This window comes from Lutjanus erythropterus, chromosome 11 (genome assembly GCF_056507025.1).
Source record: "Lutjanus erythropterus isolate fLutEry1 chromosome 11, fLutEry1.hap2, whole genome shotgun sequence".
In the NCBI taxonomy this organism is placed as follows: Eukaryota; Metazoa; Chordata; class Actinopteri; order Lutjaniformes; family Lutjanidae; genus Lutjanus; species Lutjanus erythropterus.
In genome coordinates, this window is record NC_139327.1 from 15,821,562 (window position 1) to 15,835,243 (window position 13,682).

A 13,682-nucleotide genomic window follows, 5' to 3' on the forward strand; every position below is an offset into this window, starting at 1 on the left:
ATCAGAAAAGTCTGTCTGACTGCAAAGTGAAGTGTAAGTCCCTGATATTGAATTCATTAGGCGACTAAAATATGTTTTGCTGCTGACCCTGTCCATAGCAGTTCATTGCTTATCCTCCTGGTATCTACTACTAGTGCTAAACACCTCATACAATTAAACTTCAAAAAGTACAAATTATCCCTTTAAATGTTAACAAAGGTAACACACAAGATTTCATCCATGTTGATTAGAACACATAAAAGCTCCTGCTCGGTCCTGTAATTTACCATCTGTCACAGTTATTCAGAACACACATAACACAGACACACACACACAGTCAAAGCATTTCCTGTCAGTCACAGGACTCTGGCAGAGTGTGACCCAGCAGCTCCTCCTGTATATATTCTAACCTCAAAGTTATTCTTCTTCTTTGCTGTAACATTAACATGAGTGCTGCCTGGTGCACTATAAGAACAGAGTGAACAAAATAGGACAAGGGCTCTCTGCCAAGACAGCAATTATCTGCCACCCCTCAACCTTGTCCTGCAGCCTTCCTGCTCCAGGGCACGCATCGCTGCAGCACTCTCCACAGGAGTGAGGAGCAACTCCCTGAACCCACTGACGGGCTTCAGTCAACCTCACAAGGTATCATGTCATTAATTAACCAGCCGAGCATGTTCAGTGGCATGAATTATTTGTCAGACTTACACTTTGTCTGTGAAGGCAGGCGGCGGGGCCTTGCGAGCAGTGAGGATCACGATGATGAAGACAGCGATGAGGAAGAGAGCGAGGACTGCCCCCATCACTGCTCCAGCCACGGCGATGGAGTTGGACCTCTCTGCTTGAGACTGGTCTGAGACACAGCAGAGAGACATGTTAAGTTAGAACACAAGAACATCAACAGGAGAAAGTGCGTGGGACAGAGTCAAAGGTTTGCTGTCAGTGAGTTTTTGATGTTCAGGTTTTGTAGAGGTGTTCAGTCAAAGCTGCATTAAAGCCGGGGTCAGCTGCTTCTCAAGTTCCATAATAACCTTTAAGCATAATGTGATTCAAGTGGTGTGAGAGAGAACTAGACTTCTGCTCTGCTTCTTGGTTTGGTGTTGAGGCTTTAGAAAATCCAGCCTTTTGTCAATCACAGGCTAGCTGGTAAAGTAGTCGATTGTTGTGTCTCATTCCCAAAACATTATTATTTCATAACCTGGAAATTAGAATCAACAATCAGTCATTTTTATGCAAGATCGGTTACTGCACCTTTGGGATGGGGAACACATGGGATGTTTTTGTAGACTCATAAGCTGCATTTCCACCAAAGGTACCAGAAATATTTAGCCCCAGGAAACTACTTTTCAAGGCACTAAAAAGGTTCCTTTGGTCTGTTGTTATCTGCGTTTCCACTGCGGTCTAAAGACCAACAAAGATTCTCATTCTCATTCTCATTCCCAGGACATGAAAAAGACATTTTGGGTTTGAAAAACGTCCCGAGCTTAGCAAAATAATGAGAAATATAATCAGAGGGCAGGGTCTGTGCAGATGCAGACATAAGCATGCTCTTTTAGTGGGTCACATATGATAATTAAAAGGGATTATGTTTATGAATTAAACATTGTTTTCTTTGGAAAATGTTGCAGATTATGTCTGTAAGCAAATTGGTCAGCTGTGATATGAAAAACTAATGCATACAGTCGAACCACTTCTGATCTGCAGGTCGAAACTTTTTCTGATATTGTGCTACTTTATTTTCTTGTCATCTTGTTTTAACATTCCAAGAGGAGCTCAGCTCGCTTAACTTGCAGGAGATTTTTACATACACCTACTCAATGCAGGTCACAGTTTTCATTTCCCTATCATCAGTTATCAGTTATCATCCTTAACTTAAATGCTCAATAAGGCCTGGATTTAGGCCCATCTGCCTTATGCTTTGTTCTGTAGCTCCATGTTAATGTAAAATAATGTCCCCAGAACTTCATTTAGAATCCCAACCAAGGTTCCTGGTCCTTAGGGAAAGTTTCCGCAGTGTAAATGCAGCAGTAGTTCCAGTTCAAGCTGAGCCACCCAGAGGCAATGAGACTAACAGCAACATCAGTTTAGGCCTGCAGATGACAGGGTATACTGTATCACTGTCACCATCCACAGGTAAGGAAATTAAAACACTTTAGCACTATAGCAAACAAATAATGTTCCACCTGATGTTCTGTTCATTTTGTGGCTGTGTTTTCTGCGGGTGTGTCTTTTTTTCGGTTTCACATTTAACTTTTTAAACCTGCAAAACAAAAGAATGTTGTTAAGTGGAGCACTGTTTGTTCTGAGGAGTACATCATTGTGTGTCTTCTGTCCTCCTTGTTACTCTGGAGAGGAAAGGATAAGGCTCTTAGCCTGGTTTGAAATTTCTTACAAAAAAGGGGAAATGAGAGATGCAGATGCCAAAAGAACAGAAACCATAAAAGCCTCTGAATGTTTGAACTATAAACTTTGAGGTTCTAGAAATTATATACATATCTGTTCATTATTGATGAAATAGCAACAGACAAGTAAGTGATTGTGAAGATAACTGACACATTAATAAACTTATCTGACAAGCAAGTGCCTGGAAAATAATGTTAAAACCATGTCAAAACTCTGCAGAAAGAGAATTGTCCTGATCTTGTTTCAAATATTACTAAAGAATATACTATACGTGTATATGAAATGGAGCTCAGTGTTACACATTGTCAGTTGTTAAAATCTTAAAGGCGCGCGCACAAACACACACACACACAGAGAGAGAGAGAGAGAGTAAAAGAGTGGCTACAAAAAAGGGAGAAAAGGTTTTAAAGCAGCATTGCCTATAGGCGAGAACAATGACGGAAGTGGGTTTGCACCAACAAAGACTAAATTTTAAACCCATTAAATCATGATTTAACTTTAAATTATGTTGCACCAAACTTTTCAAAGTAGCTTACATTTACAAAAGATTCAGTTTAAATCTCTTTAAACCTCAGTTTAGCTTTTGCTCTGAACTTACAGTAAATTTTATTCTGCTGTACCAAAAATTTAAACACCACTTTAAACTGTGATCCAGGTTTAATTTTGAACCGACACTTAAGGAGATTTAACTTTTCAAATGGCTGCCTTTTTAAGACTGATTTAGCAAAATAATTACGTTCCTCGAAGAAAGTTAAGGCAAAGTGAGGCGAGGCAGAGCAATTTTATTTATATAGCAACATTCAGACATAAGGCAATTCAAAGTACTTTATAGGAGCATAGAAGGGACAGACTAATGCAGTTGACCTGTTAAAACAGTCCGCCATTTGCTGCCTGACGGTCTCATTTTCCTTTCTTCCTGTGCTGCTATTGTTCCATCAAATTTTTTTTTTTGTTTCCAACATTACTCAGTTATTTTTTTATTTGCTTCCTCTATCTTAGAATCTTTGTTGGTCCCAACTACTCTTAAATGAGTTACAAACCAGTCCCATTTTAAAACACAACAAACGACTGCCAGTGTAATTTTCATCAGACTCATGATTTGGGAATAGATGTTGCTTTGCAAAGTGTTTTTTTTGTGTGTGTGTGTGTCAAAAGTCTGTATTGGATAATATGTATGTTCACCTAGAAGAAAATTAGGTTTATGATCGAAATAGGGTGGCTGTAGTTTAACTTTATTCAACTGAGAGTCCTACATCTTTGAAACTCTATTACTCACTAATCATTCTCTACATCTTTACCCATCTCCATTTATCCTTGTCTCTATATTGTCCTCCCGCAGTCTTTTGTGTGTCAAGTTCTAGCTGCTGTTGTAATGTCTGCTGAATTAGCTTTGTTTGACCATATGCTTGCATATGCTCCCTGTTGTCCACTGTGGGGATTAGGATTAATTGTGATTAAGATGCATTAAACTCACAGAACAGCGAGCTTTGGCCAATCAGCAGTAATGTGTAAAACTCTGATTGTAGGCCACTGAAGGAACTGGAGGACAAAAGGTGACAGGGGGGAGGGGAGAAAAAGCAAAGTGTGTGATGGTCAATTTCAGTTGATTTAGCTGCTGAGGTGGGAAAAAAATCAATAATGTGTTGAGATGAGAATCCTAAATAACAGTTCAATTATGATGCAGATTGAACAGGCCGGGACTTCTGAGCTTGCCCCTGAAAGCCACTTCTTCCTCCTTTTCCCCCTTCCCCCCTCTTCCCCCTTCATGCTGTCCTCCACCAGTTAATAACCGTTCGATTATCTTTGATGGCTGCTGAACTATGACAAGAGCCTCTTGAGTTGATCAAAACGCCTTTAAAAATGCAGTTCATCAAGCAGCCTGCTTTAATGTCTGCTGACAGACATATTCACAGACATTCATAATGTGACAAGGGATTAAAACGGCTTTAAAACCACAATACATAGAGCACCTTAAGGTTTGTTCTTACAGGACTGTGACTTGATGTGTTTAATTAGGATTATTTGGCATGAATATTCTCGAGAAATAGAACAAACATGTATTTTGAGTGGGTTTTGATTTTTTTTTTTTTACTCTCTGATTATGCAGGGAAAATATATTTTTAAAGATCAAACTCCCAGCCTCCTAATGATTAAAGTTTTTATTAAATGTAGACGTCAGCTCCATCAGATTAATGTTAACATGTTACGCATTGAAAAAATGTCACATTTTATTTTCTAAAGTTGCTAAGAGTCCTCTTAATGCTGATCAAAATACACATTTTAAAACCATAATTTTTAAAGCTTTTATTTGGAAGGGCTATGGAGTTTACATGTTAGGGTTGAGACACATCTGATAGCAATATTATTTAATGAATTTGGCAGGAAATAGAAAGTTCACCAGTGCTTGAACAGCATTCCTGCCTTTTGTAAACCAGAAAATGAGACATGGAAATTTAGGGTATAGCTAAGCCTTTTTTTTTTTTTGCCTGATTAAATCATGTTTCTTCAAGTTGATGGAGCTAAAAGTAACCCGACTCTAAAGGGCCAGCATTTTCATAATAAAATAAAATTTAAAACTAATTATAATACCATGTTTTTACAGCAGTAGGTATTGTTAGTTTTAGATTTTGAAGGCTTTTAATACATTAAATTCTTTTAAGTTGTGAACTCATCTGGGACAAGGGTGTTTTCTAGCACAGGGCAAATTTATACATTAAAAAATTGAAGTAGACCAAAACATTTCATAAATTACATATATTTCATATATATATAAATACTTAAGAGTACATTTTTTTACCACAAAGTTGGGAGTAGAGTGTTGGTATTAATACTTTTTCAGTGTTTTTTGTTTTGTTTTTGGTAGGACATGATTTGTCCCAATTCTTAAGAATGAGTGAAATATTTCTGCATGTTCTGTTCTGATGTTTTGCTCCCATTTAAACATTTCATTGGTCCAAATATCATCCATTCTGGAGGGGCCTGGATTAGTGGTGTTAGTGGTGGATCAACCGTCCCCAAGCTGGGATCTGGCTCCAGCGTGAGACTCTTTCTGCCTCTCCTCCTTCACACACATCATCGCTGCGAAGCCAGAAAAAGTGCATGCCAATGCTCGGCGAGGGTCAGTGTAGCAGACGGGCTCGTCATGAATTAAACACAGCGTACCTCGGTGGCATGAGGTGAAGTGAGCAGAGTGAGTGATGGCAAGACCAGCCCCACCCCCCGCTCTTGCCCCATCCTAAAACCTCAACAGCAAGGTCAAGGGTCATGCTACTGCCCCCGCAGGGAGCAGATGCTGGTGTAATAGCAGAGGAAGGGGGAGCAAGGTTTGAGTGGGAGGTGGTCTGTCATTTTTCTGTCAGACATTTCAATAGTTTCAGCTCAATGTTAGTGACGATTTGATCCCACCTCTGCTGGAGAGTTAATATCAAAGTCTTTCTCGTCTTACACAGCACTGCATCCCTCCACGCTGCCTGAGATGTTTGCTCACTCCTTTGTGTGTTTGTGAAAAGTATCCTTGGAAACTGTTGTGTTGCAGGCGAGAAGCAAACCCACTGATCTTCCACACAAGTGTCTCAAACAAATTCAAGCATTGCCGGCTGACATCATCATTACTACGACTGAGCTGCTTCACTTTTTGTGAGCTCCGTCTTGTGATTTCTCAGACTGAGCATGCCCTGTTTCAAGGTCAGGAAGACAACGACTGCTGTGACCGTGATAAGATCTACAGAAGACAGAGAGGTCAGCTGAAATGAAGACTTTTAGAGGAAGTGTGTCCAAGCTAAACAATGTCAAGGTCACATCAGCGTGATGTGTCCTTAGTGCAGCAGTGGGGCATAATGGGCTATTTTCAATTCCGGTGGCTAATTCTCCGCCTTTCACAGCAGCAGCACAGTTTAAACTCTCTGCTCCACACAGGCATCCCTCTCTCCCTCCGCTTTCTTTCTGGCCAGGTAGAGCTTGTACGAAAGACCGCCTCCATCAGCAGCTCCAGATGAGCTTGTTGCCATGGGGACAGTCAATGGGCTGGAGAGTGGGGACTTTGGGCCAGACATAAACACTCAGCGTTTAATTTTACCAGCTGGTAGACAGTGGGAGAAAAGACATGAGGGGGTGAATTCACAAAGGAGACAAGCTGTAGGGGAGAGCAGGGGCCTTTCTGCCCTGAAAACAAAGCAAACTAGGAGCAGTGAAGAGGGCACGGAGGGAGCAGAGAAGGTGCTGGAAATACCAGTGGAGAGAAGCAGCATTCTTGGAAACCAAAGAGTAATGAAGATAAGGTGAAGTGAGGGAACATGGATTACATCATGTGCGGCGTCCCACATGTGGGGTGGTAGGGGGGTGGGTATGCAGCATTATGCGTTCGGGAGCTAGAGATGATGTCATTTATAGAAGCACAAAGAGGAGCAGAGACTGAGCAGTCTTAGTAATGGCAAGCTTAAAAAAAAAACCTTCAGAGAAAATAACTCACAGGTGCTAAGGTGCTTTATTGAACTAAAGTATCTCAAAAAGATTGACAAAATAACGCTCCACTGTTGTCACACACATAAATATTTTTTTTCCTTCCAGAAACGTACAATTTCTTCAGTATATACAAAAAACAAACATGACCACAAGGTGCTTTTAATTGACAACGTGAGACTCTTTTAAACAACCATGATTATACAGAAACCAAAAGCCCTGACAGATACCTGTGAAGAAGAGATCATTTAACTCATTTTACACCAAAATTCATTCAAGCTTCATCTTTTTTGTGTGTGTTTTAATGCCTCTAGGTTTGTAAATATACTGTGTCATAAACCATTGGTGGTGACAAGGGCAGAAAAGTGAATATGGCACTATGGAGTCTTGCGACAACGTATTGTTGCAACACCAGAAAAAGAAAAATGGATCAGTTTTAACGTGAAAAGTTCGTTTTAACAGGATTTTTTTTTTGCATTATACAAGCTGGTTTCATGTTATGACATACAAATGAATGACATAACAAGAAACTTTTGTCATATACTTTTATTTCATGTTACAATGTCATAACTTATATTGTTACAATCTAACAATATAAGTTATCACATTATAATGTGAAACATTTTATGTTATAACATGAAATGTTTCACATTATAACAACATAAAGTAAAGCATGTATAATGTTTTTTTATGTTATACAAGATGTTTTCACGTTATTGCGACATAAAAACTTATCACATTATGACAATGAACTTTTCTTGTGTGTTGTATCTTGTATAACAACACAATTTCATGATGATGTGAAACATTTCAGGTTATAGCAAGACAAGTTTACAAGTAGTGACATTCTAGCAATGTTATCACATGAAATTGAATGTTTTATTTGATTACAATAAGTGATCATGCTATAACATGAAACCTTTCACTTTATAGGGTGATAAATGTTATACTGTTGAGAAAAAGTTTCTTGTTATGTGTATATTGTAATAACATGAAAATATCTTGTACTATAAAAATATGTGAAAAAGTGAAAATCTTTTCATAACAACAAACCTTTCATGTTATAACTTGATACTGATGTTTTTTTCTTTTTCAGGCATTTTAGCAATATGTATCCATACTCGTGACATGTGCAGTGAAAGTCAAAACAAATAGGCAACAAATAAATCTCACATAGAACCAAAAAGATTCTTACACTTAAATGTAACACTTGAATTTCTTCTTCTAGGTATCTAAGGCACTAGTTGTATTTCTCAACTCAAAGGTGAAAGACATTTCTCAAGGTAAAGATATTGATGACTGATCTCTATACATAATGTCACAGTACAAAAGAACTTCATTAATCCAGGTGCAGGGCTGCAAACTGATGAGCCAAGCAAAAATAGTATATTGATTGGTGGAATTTCCGTTTTAGTGCCTAGAAGCAAACACAAGAAGGGGGTTAGGCTGCCGTGCTTCCTGTTATTCTCTGCATTTATGTGAAAGTGACCAGAAAGGGAGAATAAATACGTGTCAGTAGCACAGACATCCTCAAAACCTTACTTTTAATTCAGCGAGCTACACAAAGTTTTATGGTTCGCAAAGCGCCAAATGTACCCTTCATTTCATACACTTACATTAAGGGGTCAGTTCACCCAAATTACTTAGAAACACACACTCTTACTTGCATGTAATTAATGCAAATGTTTTGGATTTATTAACCCAGGTTTTAAAATATCTGTCCCTCAGATGTCAACCCCCACTCCACTACAATAAAAATGGATTGAAGTTTACTTGTGGAATTAATGACATTGGAAAACTGAATTAAAGAAATTGAACTTTTTTTTTTTTTTTTTTTTTACTTTTTTACTTTTTAGCTAGCTGGCAGTCAATGTTGTGCAAAAGAACTCTGTTTAATTTTAAATCTTCATTCATTCATTTATTTTAAGACTAATTTTGATCATCTCTGATTAGAACTAATGTTACATAGTGTTTGGGGCAAGATCTATTGTAGCAAAAATGTCAGGGATGGAAATCTTAAAACCTGGTCACATTAAAACTAAAACTTTCTGTATACCACTAATGGTACAAGAGACGTTGTGTTAATATAAATGGAGTGAACTGACGCTTAAGGTAGTTATTGGAATGGCAAGCTTCTGTCTATGGAGATGAATTAGTTCTAGTGTACTGCATGGCATTTAAATGACAGTTTAAACTACATGAATTGCAGTATAGGGGTCATATTCTCTGCCTGCAAGTTATAGTGGCACATTATCAAATCTCACTATGAGAACTGCAGCCTATTCACTGCACAAAATTCACACCCTGACAAATAATTAGCAAGGGCTCATAACAATATAACTAATTCCCATTTTGACGACTGTTACTGTAATATTAAAGTGGCCTAAAGCATCTTTTCACTTCTAATTCAGGCTACAAGACCCTGTATACAACAGTGATACGTTAGTCATTTATATAAGCTTATTGTTAGCTAGTCAGCAATACTTACGTGACACACTGTCATCATCATATTTATACATACAAGTTAAACAAATATTTGGCATCTGGCAGCAAATATTGTATATGTGACCATACTAAATTGGCATCATGTATTCACAAACACTCGTGTACATGAAAGAAACTGTCCTTCATGCTGTCTGGTAAATATGTGCAAGTGCCAAAATACTTATGATCTGTGTGTACAGTACCTGATCATTTACAAAAACTGAAATTCATCTTTAAATCTATAACAAAACAAATTTTCCCCCAGTTCAATCACAGTAAAGTGTTTCCTGCAACATTTGAGAGTCTTGATTAGCAATAAAATGTGGCTGTTTACAAATGATCTGATTGTAAATGCAGCCTGAAATCAGGGTGTATTATTTTATAACTACTGAAAGGATAATTATGAGTGAAAGGTTTAATGATCAGTGCAACAAAATTGTCTGTCACCTCTGTTGGGCTGACGATAAAAAGCTGAGGGGAGGTTCTGATAACCACATGTGACAGTAAATCCATCACATAATAATGTATATCTTACTGTGGTAGGGCTGTTAGTAATAATAAAGGCTATATTAAAAAAGAATGGTGAAGTTGATAAGTGTGTGCAGCTGCACACATGGATATGCACCAACAAGCCTATTAATGCCACAGATTTTACCTATGATACTTGTTTCTACAGATTACTCAGAGAAATGAAAAGGGTTCATCGTGGTTATCTGTGGTAGGTTGTACTGGCTGCACTCTTGAATGACTTCTTTGTGTAACAAAATACTTAATGACTAGGAGGCCAGCGTATGGTGGCTGCCATACTGTAGCCTGCTTTAAACAATGCCCCTGCTGACGGCTCTCTTGAACTTCGAAGAGCCCTGGTTTAGTGCCAGAGAGCAAATTCTCAAACACATCCATTATAATCTGCTAGATGACAGGAGAATGTGTTTGTGGTTAACTGAAAACGACGACTAACCTGAAGTCATCAATAAGTCACACAAATGCTAAAAGGGTAAAATAATATTATCTCAGCTTATTTAAACTTGCAGAATTTTGTGTCATGTTTGCATATCAAGGCCTGACTGTCTGATAGAGCCAGTCTGTTGTTCCGATGGACTGTTCCTCACTCACATAGGCCTCCCTGCCTGCCCTCTCTCCATCCCTCCCTCCTGGGAATAAATGATGAGCAGAGGACATACAGTAGAGATGCTCTTAAGGTTCTCACTCTAGGCCATCAGTTTCCAAAAGGACACTGCTAGGACATCAGTGGTCAAGTCCTTAAGCTCACAAGTCTCTCATCATGGTGAGTTACATAAAGTGGAGACAATTTAGCAGAAAACAAATGATGTGGTTGTCCATTATAAAGTTTTGCAAAAAGGCAGTGCAATACGTTTTAGGACCATGAATCAGTGTGCAGAGGTCATCTGTCAATCTGTCATGAAAGAATTCTAATTTCTCAGTGAGATAAATCCTTTTTTTTTTTTTTTTTTTTTCAAATTAACCTCGATGCCTCCTAGTGAGTCTGGGAAAAAAGGACCTGTGACCATCTGAATTTCATGGATCTACCTCCAGTCGCATTCAGAGGTCTTTTAAAGGGACAGCTTGGATTATTTGAAGAATAGAGTTTTATGCAGTACTTATTGATAGTCAAGTGTATTAGCTACAGTAGGTGCTGGTCAACACACCCCCAGTTTGGAGAGAGAGGCACTAGCACGGAAGTTAAGCAATGTGCTGCTGTGGACATGGTTGACAACAAAGTGTATTTTAGCCACTTTAAAAAAAAGAAAAAAAAAAGGTCAACCTAAAAAGCAAAAAAAAAAAAAAAAAAAAAAAAAAAACCCAAAACAATATGACTTAATGCTACATTTAGAATATTTTCACCTCTTTACCTTGTTGTCAGGCAGCCTTTTCTGATGGGAATCCACTGTTATATTAGCCAAATATCGCTCTCTTTAAACCAACCAAACTTCATAGGCAAAATAAGCAAATTTACTTCACAGGACACAAGAGTTGCTGATCTACCGCTGCCTTGATCTGTTAGTTTATTTGTGTTATTGTGTGGCTTCAGTGTTTTAAAAGGATGGATCAGATTCACAGAAGCGTACACTGAAACTGTCAATAGCAGTACAATGTTTAGGTTCTGTGCTGGTAATCCTCTCTGCTTCTCCAAACTAAGGAGTGCCTAATGGCACCCACTGTAGCCAATACACTGACTATCAATTAGTACATTATACAACCCCATTTCAAATAATCCAAACTATTAGTTTGAACAAATCAGTGTAAGCAATATTTACAAATTAACAAGTGCCACATTGCCTGAGGAGGTGGATTTTGTAGAAACAAACAAAAAAACTTGTCTATCATGACCGTATGTGATCAGTGAGACCCCAGGGCTTCCACTCAACTCAAAGACATCGGTAATGCTAAATAAACTGGCAGTCCATGTAGTAAGGCAGAGACAGCACATACATCATGATCTTTAGTTAGTCCCTACAAACACAAACTAGTGCCATGCCCACTTCTGTAAGCATGTTGACTGTCAAAGTGGCTGTGCAGTCCACGGTCTGTCCACATCAAGAACAGAAATATTACATCTCAAGCGTCGATCAGGATGCTTGAACAAAAAGGTTTCACTACAGAACTGAGATTAGTCGAAATGTGCATGTGCGTACAGAAGAGAAATAATGTGTTTCTTCCTAATTGACTTAATGAAACCCTCTGGTTTCTGTCATATTTCTGCTCCTGCAGGACCAGGTAGCTTGTCAAACATACCACTCCCTACGTGAGATGACGGAGCCGTCTGTGTGAGAGACATAGTCCCCCTCAGGCCCGCTATCGTAGCATTCGTCTGACATGTAGGGGGAGCCATTTCCATGTGGTTTAGGGGAATGAGGATATCTGGCACACCTGGCCTGCCGCGGACTAGAATACTGTGTATGTTCACGGTGGTGATTCTGCTGATGGCTGTGGTGACTGCTCTCCCTCATCGCCCTGGTGTAGCCGTTAGAGGGGTACTCCTCTCCATTGTAGTTGCTATGGTGACGACGGTCACGCTCGTGTTTGAGTTGGCGGTCACCCCACTCCTCTCGGTCGTGGTCCTGATGTTTGGAGCTGCTGCCAGCCTTGGTGGGGTGGAGCTCGTGCTGCGTGGGAGCTTTCTGCAGGTCATTTGGGCCCAGGTACTGCTTGGTGTAGTAATTCCCGTGGAAGGTCTGCTGTTTCCGTAAGTAACACACGCCAGCCAGACACAGCAGCAGGAGCAGGAACAAGGCCCCGCCCACAGCCCCACCCACTATGGAGCCAAGATTACTCTCAGGTAGGGCTTCAAGAGTGGGGGAGCTGAGGAGGACATGCCCCTTTTCATCCACTAAGGTGGAGGAGGCAGAGCCAGTTAGGACAGGAGCAGTAATGGTGGAAGGCATGGTGGGAGGATCTAATGGAGGGAAGGAGGGTGAGGGGGGAGTAGAGGGTGAAAGGGAGAGATGAACAGACAGAGAAGCAGAGAATGTCAATGCCAACTACACCAGCATTTTACTAAGTAGGGGTAGGTTGACAAAAACACCAACTAAACTACTACACATACTAAACTATGGAGTACAAGATGCTTGCAGCAGCCGCAGGCTTTCCAGAGCTGGTGGGTGCAGTATTCTATTATTTAATAATGATGGGTAAGTAAAAAGTAAGAATGTAGGATCTTGTCTAATGGGCTGACACAACTGACATATTAGATGATGGACAAAATAGAAAGTTTGTCATGAGCAGAGACTGAGCTTCCATTAAAATAAAGACCACCATATCTTTACATGAAAAAAAAAGCACATCTCTGGCAAAGTTTTTCCAATTGTAACTCCAAGACAGGCTGTTATTCTCCCAAGATAAAAACCAACTAATTACATTAATTACAGATCTGAAATGGCTCATCTTCAACATTTTAACCAAAATGTGTTTTTTGGTTAAAGTGGGCTATGTTGTCAACAGTTCAATAACATGTAAGAAATCTTTACAAATCCTTTTATATATTGTTGTTCTATATTAGTAGTAGTATACATTTGCATTTAAGCACCATTTCACTCAGTTTTCTTCGTTTGGTGTGAATACATTTGAAAAACAAATATATTTCAAGAACTTTTCAGGTTAAGCAACATGGAGAGCACAACAAAAATCAGCCTTAAATTCTTTGCACAAATCAACAAAGTCACTTGTAACCTTGGTGATGTATACCAATGTTTTTATACAGGTCTGAACACTCAGGTAATGTTTCATCTCCATCTTGTTACAATTGCTCAAGCAGACCATATCTCCAAGCCACATGTCAGTAAAAACTTGCTGTTGGTTTCTCTACTACTCTCATCACCTATTGTACTTTACAGCTA

The 13,682-nt window shown here is 39.2% G+C and overlaps 1 protein-coding gene across 2 annotated transcripts in view; it reads right to left on the reverse strand.

The window, feature by feature from the left end:
- The window catches only part of nectin3b (nectin cell adhesion molecule 3b), a 32,900-nt gene that overhangs the window by 4,092 nt on the left and 15,126 nt on the right, over window positions 1-13,682 (reverse strand). The window contains exon 6 of one of the 2 annotated variants that reach the window (XM_084730262.1): window positions 688-832. In XM_084730262.1, the coding sequence (XP_084586388.1) occupies window positions 688-832 (145 nt within the window). Of the gene's footprint in view, window positions 1-687; window positions 833-11,153; window positions 12,743-13,682 lie in introns of those variants that run through there. The other variant, XM_084730261.1, reaches the window with a different exon arrangement.